The sequence below is a fragment of the Chaetura pelagica genome, unplaced genomic scaffold (assembly GCF_000747805.2).
Source record: "Chaetura pelagica isolate M959 unplaced genomic scaffold, ChaPel_1.0 scaffold911, whole genome shotgun sequence".
NCBI classification, from domain to species: Eukaryota; Metazoa; Chordata; class Aves; order Apodiformes; family Apodidae; genus Chaetura; species Chaetura pelagica.
Genome location: NW_009952354.1, coordinates 159,870 through 177,528, shown reverse-complemented (window position 1 = coordinate 177,528; position 17,659 = coordinate 159,870). Strand labels below are relative to the sequence as shown.

Genomic DNA, 17,659 nt, shown 5'->3' with positions numbered 1-17,659 from the left:
GAACTTGTTTGCTGTGAGAGTGACAGAGCCCTGGGCCAGGCTGCCCAGAGAGGCTGTGGAGTCTCCTTCTCTGGAGACATTCCAACCCCCCTGGGCATGTTCCTGTGTGATGTGCTCTGGGTGCCCCTGCTCTGGCAGGGGGGTTGGACTGGGTGGTCTTTTGAGGTCACTTCCAACTCCTAAGATTCTGTGAAATCTGTTTACATACATTTGGGCTGAAAAGGGACCTGCAGGTCTCAAAAATGTTAGATGGAGAAACACTGGTGTTTGTGTCCTCCAGGTGAAGAGCCAGGAGTGTGTGGAGAAAGGACAAAGAGCCCCAGAGGGATCTACATGACCCACTTCAGGGCACAACTGCTTTGAACTTCTAATGGGCTAGAAGAACTGCATTTTAGATCAGTTTTTAAACTAACACAAGCCACACATGTTGTCCCTTGAACCTGACTTTAAAGCAAGCTCTCCCTTGGCTTGATGAGCTTGTTATTCCAGGGAAAACCCTGGCCTTGTAGATCCTCCAGGAGAAGGTCCATGAGCCAGGCCTGTCCTTAGACCCCAGGCTCCAGGTGGGTCTGAGCTGAGCAGCAGGACCCTTGCCCAGCAGTGACCACATGAAATGTCTCCTCAAGGGATGAATTCTGAGTGTGACTCTCCCAGTCTAGAAGCAGTGACAGCAGAACAGTCCTGCAGTTGAAACCAGGAACATGCAAGAATGTGATTCTGCTCCCACCCCATCCCATATGCTGGAAAATTAATGCAATAAACCCCTCAGCTGGTGGAACCCTGCCAGGCCTGGGCAGGGGGGGACACATGGTAGCCAACCATCTGCAGCCCTCCCAGCTCTGCCAACCAGCCCAAACTAAAAGAATGAGAAAGAACCCAGAGCAGGGATCTGCCCAGGGATGCAAACTCCTGGATTGACATCCTGGGTGTGTCTGGGAAGGAAGTAACAGCTCTGCAGGTCAGCTTTGAGGATGAGGGTAAGAAATGTCTTGAAGGGGAACTCCAGGATACTGTGACTTTTGTCATCCTTGGGTGTTATTTTAGGCTTTTGCCTGGGTAAAATATGACAGCTGAGAACTAACCTGTCAGTGTTCAAACTGAGCTACAAGTCTCTGCTACAGAAGCTGCTGAGAGGGAGGGAACAAAGCAGCTGTGTGGCCCATCTGCATCTGGAAAGTGCTCTTCAGCTTGAGAGGGTCAGGTTTGTGAACACCTCAGGAGGCAGGCAGAGGGTATCCAAAGCAAGCAGTGCCACACACTCCACATCCAACTCATTAAAACAATTTAAACTGTTAAGAAAATCTCATGGTTTTATTGTGTAATGGAGCATTGAAACATCTGAACAAATCCATCTCTGGGCTGGACAGGCTGCTGTTCGCTTGTTTCTTTGGGTTACAGAGCATCTTGTCAGTACAGAAACAGCAACCTGTTGCATGAGGGACTCTTCCCGAGGCATGCTGGTACAACACAAATTTCTCTTGTCAAATGCAGCTAAGTCTAACTTCCAAACATCATGCACAAGAAACTCATCTAGTGACAATGTAAACTCAGCAGAAGGGCAGGTCACAGGCCTCGCCCACGCTCTGCAGGTTTGTGTATGATATTTGGAATGTTCTGTGAGTGTGAATAATACCAGTAAGAGAGGAGGAAAAAAAAAATAACCCAAAACAACAACAAAAGAAAGAAAAAAAAAAGCCTGGGTGCCTCAGGGTCACCAGCTCAGCCAAAGTTGTGCAGTGCTAGCCTGAACATGTCGTTGGTGCACACCCAGGCGTCGTTGATGTTCTTTAATAGAAATATCTGGTGGAATCCCATGATTGGGTCTTCATCAGCCTGTAGGAAGAGAGGAAATATGTTGAAAAAGCTCTTTTTTTTTTAGAATTGTATTCTGCAACTAACAAGGACTGGAAAGCTACAGTTAACAGTGGTGTCACATGCTGTAAGAGGCCAAATACCTCAACAAAGACTAAGACTAAACCGTGGGGTTCTGTTCCAAGGTGCTTTGCAGTTAAACTCCCAGGGCCCAAATGACACAGAATTCCTGCCATGGCATCTGAAGCCAGGGTTTTCTGGCAGACTTGTGGGTATCTCATCCCAGCAGCCTCACAGCACTGGTAAGAGCACAAATGCTCTTTGGGCCTTTCTCAGGAACCCAGAATAAAATGAGGTCTTTTAAAACCAGTTTGGAGCTGCTGCCCTTTGGATGGATGACAAGAGTTCCTGTAGAAGTTGGTATCAACACAATTGCCTGAAGGATCCAGGTGGTGATGGAGGCTTTTGGAAGCTGTCCCAGAGCAGGTAGTTGCCAAGCATGCAGTACTTCCCATTTCCACTGTCCAGGAACAGCTGGAAGGGAGTGAAGTACCTGCTCCAGCTGCCACCAGATGTTCTGAGCATAGGGGGCTGCAGCAGCACCTCAGCTCCTGCCTTTCACAACTCACCCAGGCAGGTTGTTGTGCCTGCCCTGTATTTATTACTGCAAAAGCACAAAACAGTAGTAGAGGGAGACTAGTACTCCCACCTAACATTCACCATTCTCCTCAAAGACATCATGCAGGAGTTAAAGCCTCAAAACAACAGACATGATTCCCCAACGGATTGGAAAGCACAACAGGATTTAATCTGAACAGTGCACAGGACCTTGCTATGAAAAAAATCTGATACTGACCACAGCGTATTGAATTCAGAATTTTCAGAGGATTTCAAGCTCTGTTCTTTCAGCACATGACTATTCAGCTTCAGAAAATGGGGAAAATACATAAAAAAGCATGGAAAAGCAGCAGCCAGAGGAGCACAAGAAAGAGCCTGGCAAAATGCTGCTCCGTGCAACTGAAAAAGGTTGAAGAGCAAAGCAGCCTACAAAATAAATTTAGAAGATGTATCATTACTTCAAAATAATATCTGTGTAAGGGATAAATTGAGTGTGAAAGGGGTCAGCTCTGAGGACATCAGTTCTGCCACCAAAGAGCAAGTCTGCCAGAGCAAGGGTAGGATCAAGTCCATGTGAAAGCAGCATCCAAATGTAAAATCACTGCAAGGATTTCACAGTGACAACTGCCTGGGAAATAAAAAGGTGTAGGATGAAGTGCAGTTTCAATAAGTATATAACAATCCATAGAGGAAAACAAAAAAGGGCCCTAAATCAGCTACTGCTTCTCCAGAGAGTGATACTGGACCCACGATGGACAGTTTTATAATTTATTTTTAAATTTATTTTTAAACCAGGTGAGAGCTCAAAAAGCTGTCAAGGCAAGCACAGTGTTAGCAGGAAAGGAGTAGAGAACCAAACCCATCAGTCAGCAACTGCATAAATGCACAGAGAGCACCCACATACCAAACCCTGCATGCATTTGTCATTTAAAAAGTAAAAGGTTACAATGAAGAAAGGTCAGAGAAGGACAAGAAAGATGATCAAGCTGAAGGAAGTAAATTGAATCTGACTCTCTAGCTTGCAAACACAGGGTGGGGAGAACAGACAAAATATGAAATGACTATAAAATCATGAAGGGCAGCAGTGAATGAGGAAACTGGTGTCCTACAGCCAGAACAAAAGGCAACAAGGCCAGAAGCACAAGCAGCTCAAGAGTTCAGCAGAGGAATGAAAGGAAAATCCTTGAGCAAGGCAAGTGCCAACAGTCCCTGCTCAACAGGCTGGTGATCTGGGCAGCTTTTTGTCACTGCTGCATCAGGCAGAGGCTCCGTGACAACCAGCACAGGGTGACAAGCAGTTCTGCTGATCAGACCAGCTTCCCACCCTGCTCACCAGCACAGGTCAGCAGTCATGCCAGTTGTTTCAAGGGAGTGTGATCAGTGTCAGCCCTGCCCAGCAAGGGTGCTGGTGTATCCACCCCAGAGAGGTGGGCTGTGCACTGACACCCAGGGGGTTTATGCCTTTTCCAGCTTTTCTTAGGTATCAAACATAACTCTTACACCCTAGTGTGTAGTCTTACTATTGCTTGATAGCTGGGAGGCTACTGGATGTGCAGGAAACTTGAAGGAAACTGAGGAACATCAGAGCTGTATGTTACAGTTTGACACCCAACTCTGTAAAGCATCTTGTTCATGCTCTTCTCAGAAAGTGGAATTTATTCCTGTTCCTGCCAGCTCCTCTCCAATGGCTTCATTTAAACCAGCCAGGCAGAGTCGTTTCAGCTTGGATCACTTCTGATCACAACTGTTAATAAGCAGTTAGTTTCCTCTCACTTGCCCTGTGGTCTCCTTTTCTTGGGTTACTGAGGCATTTGTTTTAAGTTGCCCAAGTAGCTTCCACACCAAATGTGAGCATGTCATTACTGACATGAACAGACTTTAAAATACATATCTCTAAAAAAAAAATCTCTATATATACACCACCACCAGACTAGTTTTAGGGTCAGTTTCCTCAACTTCTGATCAGCCCAGCTGCAGTGGAGTGAGTGCAGCTCTTGGTGCTTCAGCTTGAAGAACTTCCTCCTTTCTTACACAATTCATGACAGGACACGTGAAAGGAGATTAAAAGGGAATCCTTCCCCAAACACTTGCTGTTGTACAGATGGGAAATTGCCACAATGAAGACACATTATTGCTTTCTTTATTCCTTTCATGTTAAGTCTTCACAGCCTAGAGTAGCAATATACTTTAAAAACAAGGAAAATCCTAGACTGTATTTATGGAGAATGAAATACTTTTTAGTTCATTCCCATAATTCTGAATACACCCTATTAGCATAGAGCAGAGACCCACAGCAGAGTGACTTGAGATGCTCTAGAAGACACAGACTAATCCTATCCCACTTTTTGATCTTCATCACAGCTCAGGTAACCTCACCGAAACTCTTTCCTCTTACTTTCCGCTTCCAACTTAACTAAATCCAACTCAAAATTTGCATTCCAGGTGAGTCCAGGCTTGAAACGCAGGGGCTTTATTCTTTCCTACAGAGGTTTCCTTCCTTTATGCAGTTCAAGTTCTTTCATGACATCCTTGAATTCAAATAAAAATGGTCACAGAATCATTGGAAGGATCCTCTGGTTTCCAGCCCAGCCTCATGCTCAGCACCAGCACAGACTACCAGCAGGCACAGCTCTGACTAGCAGAGTCTCCCAAGCCTCCAAGAACAGATGTTTCCCAAGCTGTCCAGGCACTATTCCCCAGGGATTCAACCCCCCAGTAAAAATCTTTCCCTTGTGTCCAATCTGAATCTCCCAAGTCATGATTTGCAACTACATCCCTTATTTCACTGTCTGGCACCACCAAGGAGTTTGCTTTCAGCTTGGAGGTGCTCAACTACCTTTCATCTCCACCAGAGGCAGGCTGGCCTCATCCACCTCCTCTCCAGGCTCCACAAGCTCTCCAACACTGACAACCTTGGCAGCTTTTTCATCTCTCACAGTTTTATTACATCCCTTGTGACCTGTAGGCTCAAAACTGTAGCAAGTCCTCAGCTCACAGGGCCATGGGTCGTGCCAGAGCACCAAATGCAGCAGGACTTCATCATCCTTGTTGAGCTGCACTTTTGTCCTTTGCCTGGTCAGAGACAGTTTTGCTCTCCCACCAGCACCCCAGAGCAACTGCTAATGGAACTGCAGGCTTGTGGCTCCCCTTATCTCAAAGAAAAGGCTAATTACTCCCAATATCAGGTTCTTGGAGATGTTAACCCTCATTACCAGGCTTTCAGCAGGGCGTTAAGTGGGCAGCATGCATTACAAAAAACATCCAGTGATTTTAATTGCAAATCTCGTTTCCCTTTTAAGACTAGGAAACCCCACATGAGTTATTCACAATTAATTCTGCAAAGTCCCAGGCTGGGGGAGAGCCACAGATGTGCCAGGTTGCTGTGAGAAGGCACAAGCCACAGCCATGCTTTGAGAAGAAGCCCAGCTCAAGAGCCACTAGAGCAGAAGAGAGCACTCCTTACTCAACCAGGCCAGTGAAGACTGCATGGAAGGGAGGTAAGGCAGAGGGCTAAACGTTGTGCAGGGCTAGCCTGAAGACTTCGTTGGTGCACACCCAGGCACCTTGAAAACTTTTCAACAAAAAGGTTTGGTGGAAGCCTAGAACCTGGTCATCATCTGCCTGAGCAGGACAGGAGAAATACGTTACTAGGAGAAGCACATGGAGAAGACTGGGTGACATTCTGGATGGACAACAGCAAAGTAAGGTCACACCATATGACACTCACTCCTGAAGGCTTCAGCTGGTACTCTACCCTCCCCTAGCTGGAGCAAGCAAGCATCCAGACAAGAAACAGCAAGGAAAATAGTCATTAGAAGAATTTAGGAAGAAATTTAGTCAGGAAGAAATTCTTCCCTGTGAGGGTGGTGAGAGCCTGGCCCAGGTTGCCCAGGAAAGCTGTGGCTGCCCCATCCCTGGCAGTGTTGAAGGGCAGGTTGGATGGGGCTTGGAGCAACCTGGGCTGGTGGGAGGTGTCCCTGCCCATGCAGGGGGTTGGAACTGGATGAGCTCTAGGGTCCCTTCCAACCCAAACTAGTCTGGGATCCTATGAATAAGTGGAGGTGTATTTATTGTACCCCTACCAAATTAAAACACATTCCTACCTATCCCAACACCCATTCAGAAGGATCTTTCCTATATTTACTTGTAAATATGCTTTTTGATCAAAGTGATTACTTGTCCTGCTCCCTTACTAGTGACATTCACCCCACTCAGATGCTCAGTGACTCAAGCATCTTCTCCAAGCACCTGTTGTGACTGAACAGGTAAATTAGTTTATGGTAGGCTGATGATCTTCAACGTCCCTTCTAACCAAGATGATTCTGTGACTGACCCCTCAGTGCAGGGGAACATTCTGCTGCAAAATACGATTATTTCCAGTTCAGAATGGTGTTAGCATGCTGGGATACACATCCTGCCCTCCTCACAGGACAGTCATGATGTCAACTGATCCCCCTCAAATCCCCTCCAGCAGGGGAAGCCAAAGGCTTAAAACAACCCAAACCTGCAGGTTTACTTAGGGAATAATAATCTGGTAAAGGAAATAAGAGTGTGACAGTCATAGTCCTTGGCCCCATGATTACTTCAGGACTATTCTTGTACTGTTAAGAAGAGGGATGAGGTTTAGTGACAATTTGGCAGCAGTTCACCCTACAGTCTGTGCATGGAGAGTAGAAGGTTTTTGTGCTTTGCTTTGGTTCCTTTTTTCCCTAAAATCAAGCAAGATGAAAATGTTTAAGGAAGAAATACAAACTGTACCCAGCTCACTTAAAGAGGAGTTTCCACACAACTTTTGGGACTAGCAATTCTAGCAACAAAGGCCTCAGAAAATCCACTTAAATCTCAATGCTAAGAATGACTTCTTAGAAAGGGCCCTTTACAGGTATTTTATCATGGCTATTTTCTGGAATTACTCTGGAAAAAAAGCATTAGGAATGCTCCTTCATTACTTAAAGCACGTTTTGAAAAACCAGAGGATTCAAAAGCACAAACATTAATTGTACAGAGCTTTGAAGAATCTGTTTCACAGTCCCATGCCAAGAATAACTGAACAGTAAGCAGGGAGGATGGCTCTTCCCTCCATAGAATCATCCTGGTTGGAAGGGACCTTGAAGATCATCAAGACCTGCTGCTGAGGGTCTTCAAAGGCCACTTCCTTGTGCAAATTGCTACAGACCACCACTATTTCGTTTGCCCACCTGTAGAACATCACAGAAGGCAGAAGCAAAAAGTTCTAAGTTGACTTTGACTTTCTGGACACTTCCTTGATGAGGAGCAGCATTCCCAGACATTAAAATGTGGCTTTTTAAAGCTAAGATTGGAGAATCATACATGTGAATAGTGTAAAAATGTTGCCTCTTCTACTAAGACTTCACAAACCACCTGGGTTTCACTTCAATCCAGTTTCTTCTTTCCAAGTACTTAGACACACCATCATGTGATCCCTGAATTATTCAGAGGATAAAAACAGCACAGTAAGAAATACTGCTCACTCTGAGCCATGGTATTTATGGAAAACTCCCAGACTGCATCTAAAACCCCATTAAAAGGATAAGAAAACTCAAAAATCTTACAGAGTCTTGAAGAACTTGGTATCTTGCCCCAGGACCCAACTCTACCACTGCTGCAAGCAGATCTGCTGCACGATTCCACAACAACCTTAACAACTGACTCTGCAAAACTAGGTGCAGATGTGACTGACTGGCCCAAGACATTGACTCAAAAAGTCTTGGTCACATCACTGAGCTTTGGGCACTCCCAAGATGCAGAGATGAGCATGTCTGACTTCACTCCTGTCCTGCAGTTGTGCTTTTCCCTGCCCACGAGTGGCTGGCTGTCCTCACCAGAGTCTGTGCAGGCAGGATGGAGCAACAAACAAGCTGGAATCCAACTTGCAGCTAGGAAGCAGGAGCAACTTTCACAAGAGCCAAAGCCACATATGTTAGGCTTAGGAGTGGATGCCATACACTGGGGACTGCTCTTCCCAACTGCCCAGCTCAGACCACTTCAGGTGAACAGCTAAGCAAGCAGATTCAAACTCCCAGTCCTGTTTGCCTAGTGACCAGTAGAGGCAGGAGGGTTTTGGATGCCTCAATACCAGCAGTGCTGCTCAGAGGTAGCAGCTGTTTTGAAGGAAACTGGGTTCAAGTAACTCTAAAGTCTTGATGGCTTCAGAGTCCTGCCTGGGCAGTATGGCTAGACAGACCCTTAGAAAACTAACCCTAGTAAGTTTCACTACTGCAATGTGGCAGACTTTAAACAAACAGCACCCCCTGTGTGCCTGTGGCTGGCTTGACACACAGGGTGTTTTTTGCAGAGTACAGGACAACTTTTCATTACAATTAGTCTCATTCATTTACAAGTCCGTGGCCCTGGGATATTAAGATGCAACATTTCCTCAACAGAACTGGAGACTGGGTAAGATCACAGCTCAGCAGTGTAACTTAAACAGCAATGTCTTCATACTACAGCCTGAAAAACAGTCTGATTTCTTCACAAGAAGCAGATGGTTCAACAACAAACATTTGAGCTCAGAGGCAACACTCCTGCTGCTGAACCAGTTTTGACTACAGTTCCTGGACTACACCACCACCAGCACTGCATTCTTGTGTCCTGTCACCAAGAACAAGCAGGGTCTCATTGAAGGGCTGTCAGCCAGCAGGAGATGTCTGCTACATCACAGCTGGATGCATCTGCTACATCCAACTGAATATTGTTCAAGAGCACTGTCATGATGTTTTTAAATGCAGAGAACACTGAAACCTTCCTGTGTCAGAGGAAGGGAAATATTGATGCTTCTTTAGCCCACATGCTACTTGTATGCACAGTAAAAACCATGGCTCTGTACTGGGCAGGAACACCACTCACATGACAGGTGGTTTGCTGGTGCCAGGTCTCTGACTGGATGAGCAGTTTCCTGACAGGTCTTGAACAACAGAAGAATGAGATCCCAACACAAGCTCACCAGAGTTCCTTTCTTACCCAAGGGAGCATTCTCATGTTTTCAAAAGTAGAATTAATTAGAATCCTGCAGAAATGCAAGACATAAGCACTTGTTAACCTGGAATGGCAAGAGTTTACCTTAAGCTGTCCCACTACCATACTGAGTATACAGCTGTCAGGTGTAGGTTGGTGGTCTTGTGCTGTGATGCTGTGTTGTATTTTTTGGAAAGGGAGGCTCTGCAAGAAAAAGAAAGTACAATCAGCAAATACATGATAATTGCATTATTTAACTTACAAAACAAAGTTTGAGCAAACTTGACATTATGAAGTGAGAGACAATTTTGGTAGCAGTGCATGGAGAGTTGTTGTAACTCACACTGCTCAGGCTGAGTTGGTCATAGAATCATAGAATGGTTTGGGTTGGAAGGGACCTTGAAGATCATCCAGTCCCAACCCCCCTGCATGGGCAGGGACACCTCCCACCAGCCCAGGCTGCTCCAAGCCCCATCCAACCTGCCCTTCAACACTGCCAGGGATGGGGCAGCCACAGCTTCCCTGGGCAACATGTAAATCCCAAACCTACTGGCTCCAGCCTCAGCACCTTTGGGCTTTTCCCTCTCCTAGTGCCCCCCAGGATGTGCCCAGGGTGCTGCTGAGCTTCTCCTGGACACACTGGTGGGGTGACCACATTTGTCTTTTCCCCAGCATTGAAGGTCCCTTCCAGTGGCTGCACAGGGACTCACACTCATCCTGGGCTGAAAAAGCTGCTCTTGGGGATCAGGAGAGGAGAACATGATGCCACGTTGGGCAAGCTGGGGAACATCCAGAGCTGCAGGTGTGGGCCAGGACCAGCCCTCAGCCCCAGGTTCTTCTTGGTAAGAACATCTCAGCCAGAAGCAGTGGGAAGGTGACCCAAAGAGGGCTGTGCTGGGACACACACTTTAGGATTTACCTAAAGGATTTACCACTAGGTGTCATTCCAGCTTCATTTCCATTGCCTGAACAAGAGTCTGGAAAAATAAGGCCCTTGGGGATCTGGAGCCCAGCTCAGCAATGGCCTGGAACCTGCATCTGTTACCTGCCCCCTCCTGGCCAGGTCTGCACCAGAGGAACTCTTCCAGAAACCACCACCAGCCAAATGAGGAACCACCATTAAAAGCCAGGGAAGGAGGCAAAAAAACAACCAACCAACCAACCAACAAACATTTCAAGATTTTAACTTCTAAAATCCCCAAACAAGGCACTGCTGGAAAGTGGAAACTCCTGAGACTTGAGATCAAAGGAGAGCTGAGATGTTCCTGGGGGTGTATCCGAGGGCAGATGATGGAGACCATTCCCAGGGAAGAGCTTTGCAGAGGACAGACTGAAGGCACCTCAACTACTGCTCACAATTAGAGCCCACTGACTGTCCTGCACCCTGAAAATGGGCCACAACTGCAAGGAGAAAAGCAGCCCAGGAATTGGTCTTGAGCTGGATGGTGCATTTAGACCATCAGAGTTTCTCAGAGGAAAAAGACAAAGATCACTGATGCCTCCGAGGGACATGGAGCTCTGCTAGTGTCCCCTCTGCCCACCCACTTCATGGTCTGGCTACAAATGTATAATTGTGGGGTAATCCTGAGGGTGTAACTCTGCAAATACTGAATTAGAAAAAGAAGAGGGATTGAGCCAAGGCTGTTAGAACCAAGTGATGGAAGGAAAGCCCATAAAGATTTTCCCCATGTTCACATTGATTTTTCCATACAAAGAAGAAAACTCTGCATTTGTAAAGAGAATTAAGAGCTCTTTTCCTAGCAAAGCCAAACAGGTGTTTTTCAAGCACTGAGACATGACTACATAACCACCCAAGACCTTTTCCTAGTCTAATTACACTGCCCAAACAGCTTCAGTTCATGTACAAGCTCCAAATTCACATGATGAAGGCACAAAGCTGCTCTGGACAGTGTGAAATGATTATATGATCTAGACCTTGGGGTTTACCAGCCAACTCCGAATTCTCTTCTCTGTTAAAACAGCTGTGGACACACAGGAAAGGTGACTGACCAAGTGTTTGGGACTTGAAATCCACTTATCCGCATTTCCCCTCTTTTCTTTCCCTCTTGACAGCACCTGAGGGGAACCAGCACAGTGACAGGCCCCAACCTTTGCCATGGACCAGGCAAGAGCAGAGGGAAAGGAGGAGTTGCAGATCAAAACTACACAACCTGAAAAAAGCTCTCCATGCCTGGTAGCAGATGCCTGGATGCAAGGAACACACCTTGAGAAACACCAGACATTGGGGAGTTAACTCCTCTCTTTCAACTCAGACCACATTCACATTCCAACCACAGATGACTCCAGCGGTGACTTCAGACATCATGGAGATCTCCAAGTCCTGTCACACAACTGCAGTCCTGGCCCAGTTCCCTCCAAAGCTGCAGTAATGCCAGATGTTTTACAAGAGGCAGTTCAGCACAGATGGAGCTCAGTGTCCATGGGCTGATATCTAGAGACCATCCACTGCACAGGCCAGCAGCACGTGGTTAGCTAAACCCCAGGTTGGGCTTTGGTGCCTTGACTTCACTGCCCTAATTTGCTCACAGCTTGAGGCAGACTCAGGCATGTACTTTGAGTTCTGCATTTCATTCTAGTAGTAGGAGCCCAAAAGACTTCCTAGAAGGCCTGTGTAGAAGAACAGGAGATCCAAGTCCAACTGTCAAGGATGCAAAGTACAGACTTAGCTCTGACAAGCACAAGGCTTCAGGAACAACAACAGGAAACTAAATCCTTGGATAACAGGGAACACAAACTGTGGAAGGGTCAATACCTGGGGAAGAAAGGGAAATGTAGAGAGCAGTTCTCTGATGAGAGGGGACACTGTCCAACAACACACTAATTAAGCCTGCAGGGTTTCAACTTGGCTGGGAGAACAATCCCAACTTACCAGGAACCACAAAGCTCACCACTGGTTTGCAACACACAACAGATTTCCTGAAACTAAACACAAAATCCAGAGCAATCTTTCCTGAACTACCAGCAGAATATGTTCCAGGTTCCCCATCCCAAACCTGAATGTGCACTGTCTTGAATGAAACCAGTCTCACCTCAGCAGCCCAACAGCTTCCTGTTGAACAAGTCCTGCAAGAAGAATCCCTGGAAAATGCAGAGGGATGAAGGGGAATGAATGAGGTTGTCCCCAGAAGGCAGCTTCCTGTGTGACAAGATGCCAAGGTGAGGTGAGACTGGGGAGAGGAGAGGGAGGAAGGAAAGGCTGCAGAGGCAAGAGCCCTGCAAAACAGTGACAAGGAACCAGAGACAAGGCTGGGGAAGATGGTGCCTGTTCCAAGTATCAGATTGTCTCCTTCAGAGAAAAGGACCCCAAAGCTTGGCCAGCCCAGTGAGGACCTATCATGTGATGCAGTGAGGGAAATCCACTGGAAAGTGTAGGGTCAGCTGATGGGACAGGTCACTGATTTTTTGACAGAGAGAAGCTACTTCAAAAGCATGGTTGTTGATGGACATCTGCCTGTACTGGAGAGAAGCATTTCTTGGTATGAAGAGTACAAGAGAAGTGAGAAGCCATGAAACAACTGAGGCTGCTAGTGTCCTCTGACACTAAAACTCAACCAAAACCATGGAATCCCTGAAGCCAGAATCAAGACAAGTACCTCAAACTCACTCCTGGCAACAGAACTACCTGCCCCAGCTTCCTCCCTGGTTCCAGGAGGCTCACAGAACTATGGGATTATCTCAGCCATGTCAATCCAGCTGCCCCCTGATTAGGACAGTCACTCATCTGAAACAACTTCTAAGACCAGCACCAATTAAGATAGGAGGAATGTGTCAACTCCCACCTTTACCACCAAGTACAGGTGCACAGTGCTGACAAAGCCATGTCTGTACAACCCTGTCCTGCTGTATGAGCACCATCTGACAGGGCAGGTTGAAGAGGTGCCACAGTGTGGCTGTTCCACAGCAGAGAACTTGCCATAAATGTCTCCTTTGCTGGAGACATTCAAAACCTGCCTGGACGTGTTCCTGAGTGATGTGCTCTACGTGATCCTGCTCTGGCTGGAGGGCTGGACTAGATGATCTTTTGAGGTCCCTTCCAACCCCTAAGATTGATTCTGTGATAAAAGAAAATCCTGCCTCTTGCTGCTTCCACTGATTCATCAGCCAGGCACTGAAGAACACAAGGCTGCCAAAGTCCAGAAGAATTACAGTGTCAAACTTGCAGTCATCTGCTCAACTGACCAAGATGGTCCAGAGGAGATGAAGCACACTAAGTTGAAGCAGCAAACAGAGCCCAAGAGGCTTGGTGCTGACAGAGATATGCTGAGACATCAGTCAGGGTAAGCTGATACAGCCCCATAATGAGCCATGACAGTGGAAGGACACAGGAATATTTCTACTGTATTTCTTCCTTACCTTAAGCAGATGGATACAAGTCAGAAACACTCCCCCTGAGGCAAGGCAGCCTGACTTCACTCATCAAGCAAGACTGGGCAGCAGGCACATGAACCCAGAAAGTCCAGCTTGCAGTACAGACAGGGAAGGCAGAGATGAGTAACGCTCGGGTGTGAAAGGGGCTGATTTGCACTGGGCCAGATCCAAGGCAGCAGCCTGAGACACTGTGGCCAAGGAAATGCTTTGCTGGTTGGGTGTCTCAATGGCTCCTAGCCCAGAAGCCTCAAGAACACTGAGTACACAAACAAGCAACTTCAGAGCTTGAGTAGCTCCTCATCTAGAGGGGAGCAGTTGCAAGCTGTGCTATTCTGAGGTGTGTGGCCTTCTCCAAGGCAAGGCAGGCACCTAAAACCCAGAGCCAAGGGCAGACTTCAGCCTTCACAGCTAGAGGTGTCTGGGATGAAAGCAGAGATTCCAAAACACAGGAGCTGTGCAACAAGACAAGCATTCAAGTTCCAAAGATTTTTTCTTCTCAATATGTAATTAAAATGGTCTGTCTTCCTGAAATACCACACTGAGAGCAGCACATCATATCAAAGGATCATGTCATAGAATGGTCTGGGTTGGAAGGGACCTTAAAGATCATTTAATTACAACCCCCCTGCATGGGCAGGGACACCTCCCACCAGATAAAAGAAAATCCTGCCTCTTGCTGCTTCCACTGATTCATCAGCCAGGCACTGAAGAACACAAGGCTGCCAAAGTCCAGAAGAATTACAGTGTCAAACTTGCAGTCATCTGCTCAACTGACCAAGATGGTCCAGAGGAGATGAAGCACACTAAGTTGAAGCAGCAAACAGAGCCCAAGAGGCTTGGTGCTGACAGAGATATGCTGAGACATCAGTCAGGGTAAGCTGATACAGCCCCATAATGAGCCATGACAGTGGAAGGACACAGGAATATTTCTACTGTATTTCTTCCTTACCTTAAGCAGATGGATACAAGTCAGAAACACTCCCCCTGAGGCAAGGCAGCCTGACTTCACTCATCAAGCAAGACTGGGCAGCAGGCACATGAACCCAGAAAGTCCAGCTTGCAGTACAGACAGGGAAGGCAGAGATGAGTAACGCTCGGGTGTGAAAGGGGCTGATTTGCACTGGGCCAGATCCAAGGCAGCAGCCTGAGACACTGTGGCCAAGGAAATGCTTTGCTGGTTGGGTGTCTCAATGGCTCCTAGCCCAGAAGCCTCAAGAACACTGAGTACACAAACAAGCAACTTCAGAGCTTGAGTAGCTCCTCATCTAGAGGGGAGCAGTTGCAAGCTGTGCTATTCTGAGGTGTGTGGCCTTCTCCAAGGCAAGGCAGGCACCTAAAACCCAGAGCCAAGGGCAGACTTCAGCCTTCACAGCTAGAGGTGTCTGGGATGAAAGCAGAGATTCCAAAACACAGGAGCTGTGCAACAAGACAAGCATTCAAGTTCCAAAGATTTTTTCTTCTCAATATGTAATTAAAATGGTCTGTCTTCCTGAAATACCACACTGAGAGCAGCACATCATATCAAAGGATCATGTCATAGAATGGTCTGGGTTGGAAGGGACCTTAAAGATCATTTAATTACAACCCCCCTGCATGGGCAGGGACACCTCCCACCAGCCCAGGTTGCTCCAAGCCCCCTCCAACCTGTCTTTGGTCCAGGGACCAAAGCATGCCCTTCACATACCTTGCAAGAGAAACAAACTGTCTACCTTCTTGCCAGCTTAGAAGCACAACCAGTTTTATAACAGAAGCACAGATTTACTCAGATAAATCTTCTCCAAGTTTTACTGAATTAACATAGGAGAATTTCAGTCTCTAAACAGTAAGAAACTCCTCCCTTGATGATGGGAGCCAGGGGTTTCCAAGTCCTGACTTGTGATGCTCCCAGCTGACAAGTCATAGAATACCAGGTTGGAAGGGACCTCAAGGATCACCTGGTCCAACCTTTCTAGGTAATACTATTGTTTATATGTAAAATCACTGTGCTACTTAAGAGCTCCAAACTGCACCCTCCCTCATCCTGAATTATGATATATGAAGAGCAGTGACTATTACTGCTTCAGTAGTGCTGAAACATTAGAGACTAAAAACGTTTTAGAAATCTGAAGAACTGGCCTAGGTTAGGGTCAATTGACAGCAGCTGAGATCTCCTTCAAGAATTTGACAACATGAAAAGGACTAGATGTGACTATTTTTTTCCCCATCCTTGCTTACAACACACCAGACATCCAGTCCCTTTCCTACATTCTAATTATTTTAATTCTAATTTAATTTAAACCTGACTTCTGCATTGATAAAGGAAGGACTCTGTGCTTGACCTACATCATCCTGCATCTCTCCTACAGCTCAAATGGATTACAACATCAATCACATTGTTCAGAGAACACTATTACTATTGGCACATAAAAATTGAGGACTTCCTCCTTCCCTGCTACATAGCCTTTAAGAACACAAAAGAGGTGTTAATTACTTCTGCCTTTGCCACGCAGACATAGAACACCCAGATCTCCTCAGCACAAGTTGCACCAGTGAAGTCATTCTGCTTCCAGCAGGCCATCATTACTGACATGTCCCTCCTGCCTGCTGCATTGAAGACAAGTCAGGGTCTCCACCACAGAACTTATTTGCATTTATGCATCAAAAAATAAATTGTTCCTTGCAATAATGTGCTTAGTCCTTATCACAGGCAGGTCCAAGTAACAGGTTGGCTATTGCTACTTCCTTGGCAGGCTTTAAAAGGAAAGAAAAACCCACCTTTCATTCCTCCAGGTCAAGGGCTCAGCTTCTGAATTGTACTTCTTAAAAAAATAGATCAATAGTGCCAACTGCAACTGCAGTCACAAAATAATTTTGCAAAGTAAGGGGAGTTAATGATCATTCCACTCTTGGAGCCACCAAGGAAACACCCCACTACACAGAATTAAACCACAAGTAACATCTTCTGAGGACCAAATGTTGACAGAGCAAGTCTCACATTCAAGAGTTTTAAACTGCTGGAGTCAAAAATCAAGTTTGCAGAAGCAATTAATTTAGTCTTCAGAACTGTTTCCCAAAACATCTGGTAAGGATTGCAGACTTACAGAGAGTTTTTCAACAATTGCTGCTTTGCCCTGGAACTGCTGTCCTTCCCACGTAAGGCATGATGCATCAATCTGAGGGGAAAAGAAACAAAATCATCAACCTGCTTAGGTAACCCTTAAACCATCCTGGTAAAAGACTTGGTTTACAAGACATATATCCTTAGTATCCAGCTATTTGGAATCTACCCCAAAGGAAGATGGAAAGAAATGACAGAGTAACTACAGCCTTCAAATGCAGAAAGCCACAAGAGCAGGGGGGACCCAGAACCTGCCTTGCTGAACAAGTCAGCAGGTGAGCACGTGGTGGTGCAGGACCCTCCTGAGTTTCAGACAGCAGAAGAGGACACAGGTGAAGTTGGTGAGGAAAATATGCTCTTCCTGAAAGACAAAATAATTTCCCACTGTACTGCATTAGTGTCCACCTGACTCTCTGCTATAGGTGACCTCCACAGCCCTTTGCTGCACAAACCATCTGGGAGCAGCTGTTACAAGAACAAAACCCAACCTCTGCCCCAAAATGGCATAGAAGTATTTAATTATAAGTAGCCACACACCTAAAGCAGAGGTAAAAAGTAGCTACAGTTTCTTCCTGCAGGAGGTTAACTGCAAAACAAGTCTGTGACTTAATACTGCAACTCCTGTTAACTCAAGTATCCCACAGCAAAAGTCACTGGCCCAGGTCCCTACCTGGGACAGGTGATAAAAGTTCAGTGTGCTTGGATTACAGCACTAAAGGAGAGAACTGAACCTGTGGTGATACAGGAGTGCAAAACAAATCCCAGAGC

At 46.4% G+C, this 17,659-nt stretch overlaps 1 protein-coding gene across 1 annotated transcript in view; it reads right to left on the bottom strand.

Moving 5' to 3' along the window:
• Positions 1–1,287: 1,287 nt before the first annotated feature.
• Positions 1,288–17,659, bottom strand: part of NUTF2 (nuclear transport factor 2) — an 18,296-nt gene continuing 1,924 nt past the window's right edge. Inside the window, exons 2-4 of the mRNA XM_010007833.1 lie at positions 16,875–16,946; positions 9,511–9,609; positions 1,288–1,833 (exon numbers count right to left, since the gene is read on the bottom strand). Coding sequence (XP_010006135.1) covers positions 1,720–1,833; positions 9,511–9,609; positions 16,875–16,946 — 285 coding nt within the window. The 3' untranslated portion in view covers positions 1,288–1,719. The remainder of the gene's footprint in view (positions 1,834–9,510; positions 9,610–16,874; positions 16,947–17,659) is intronic.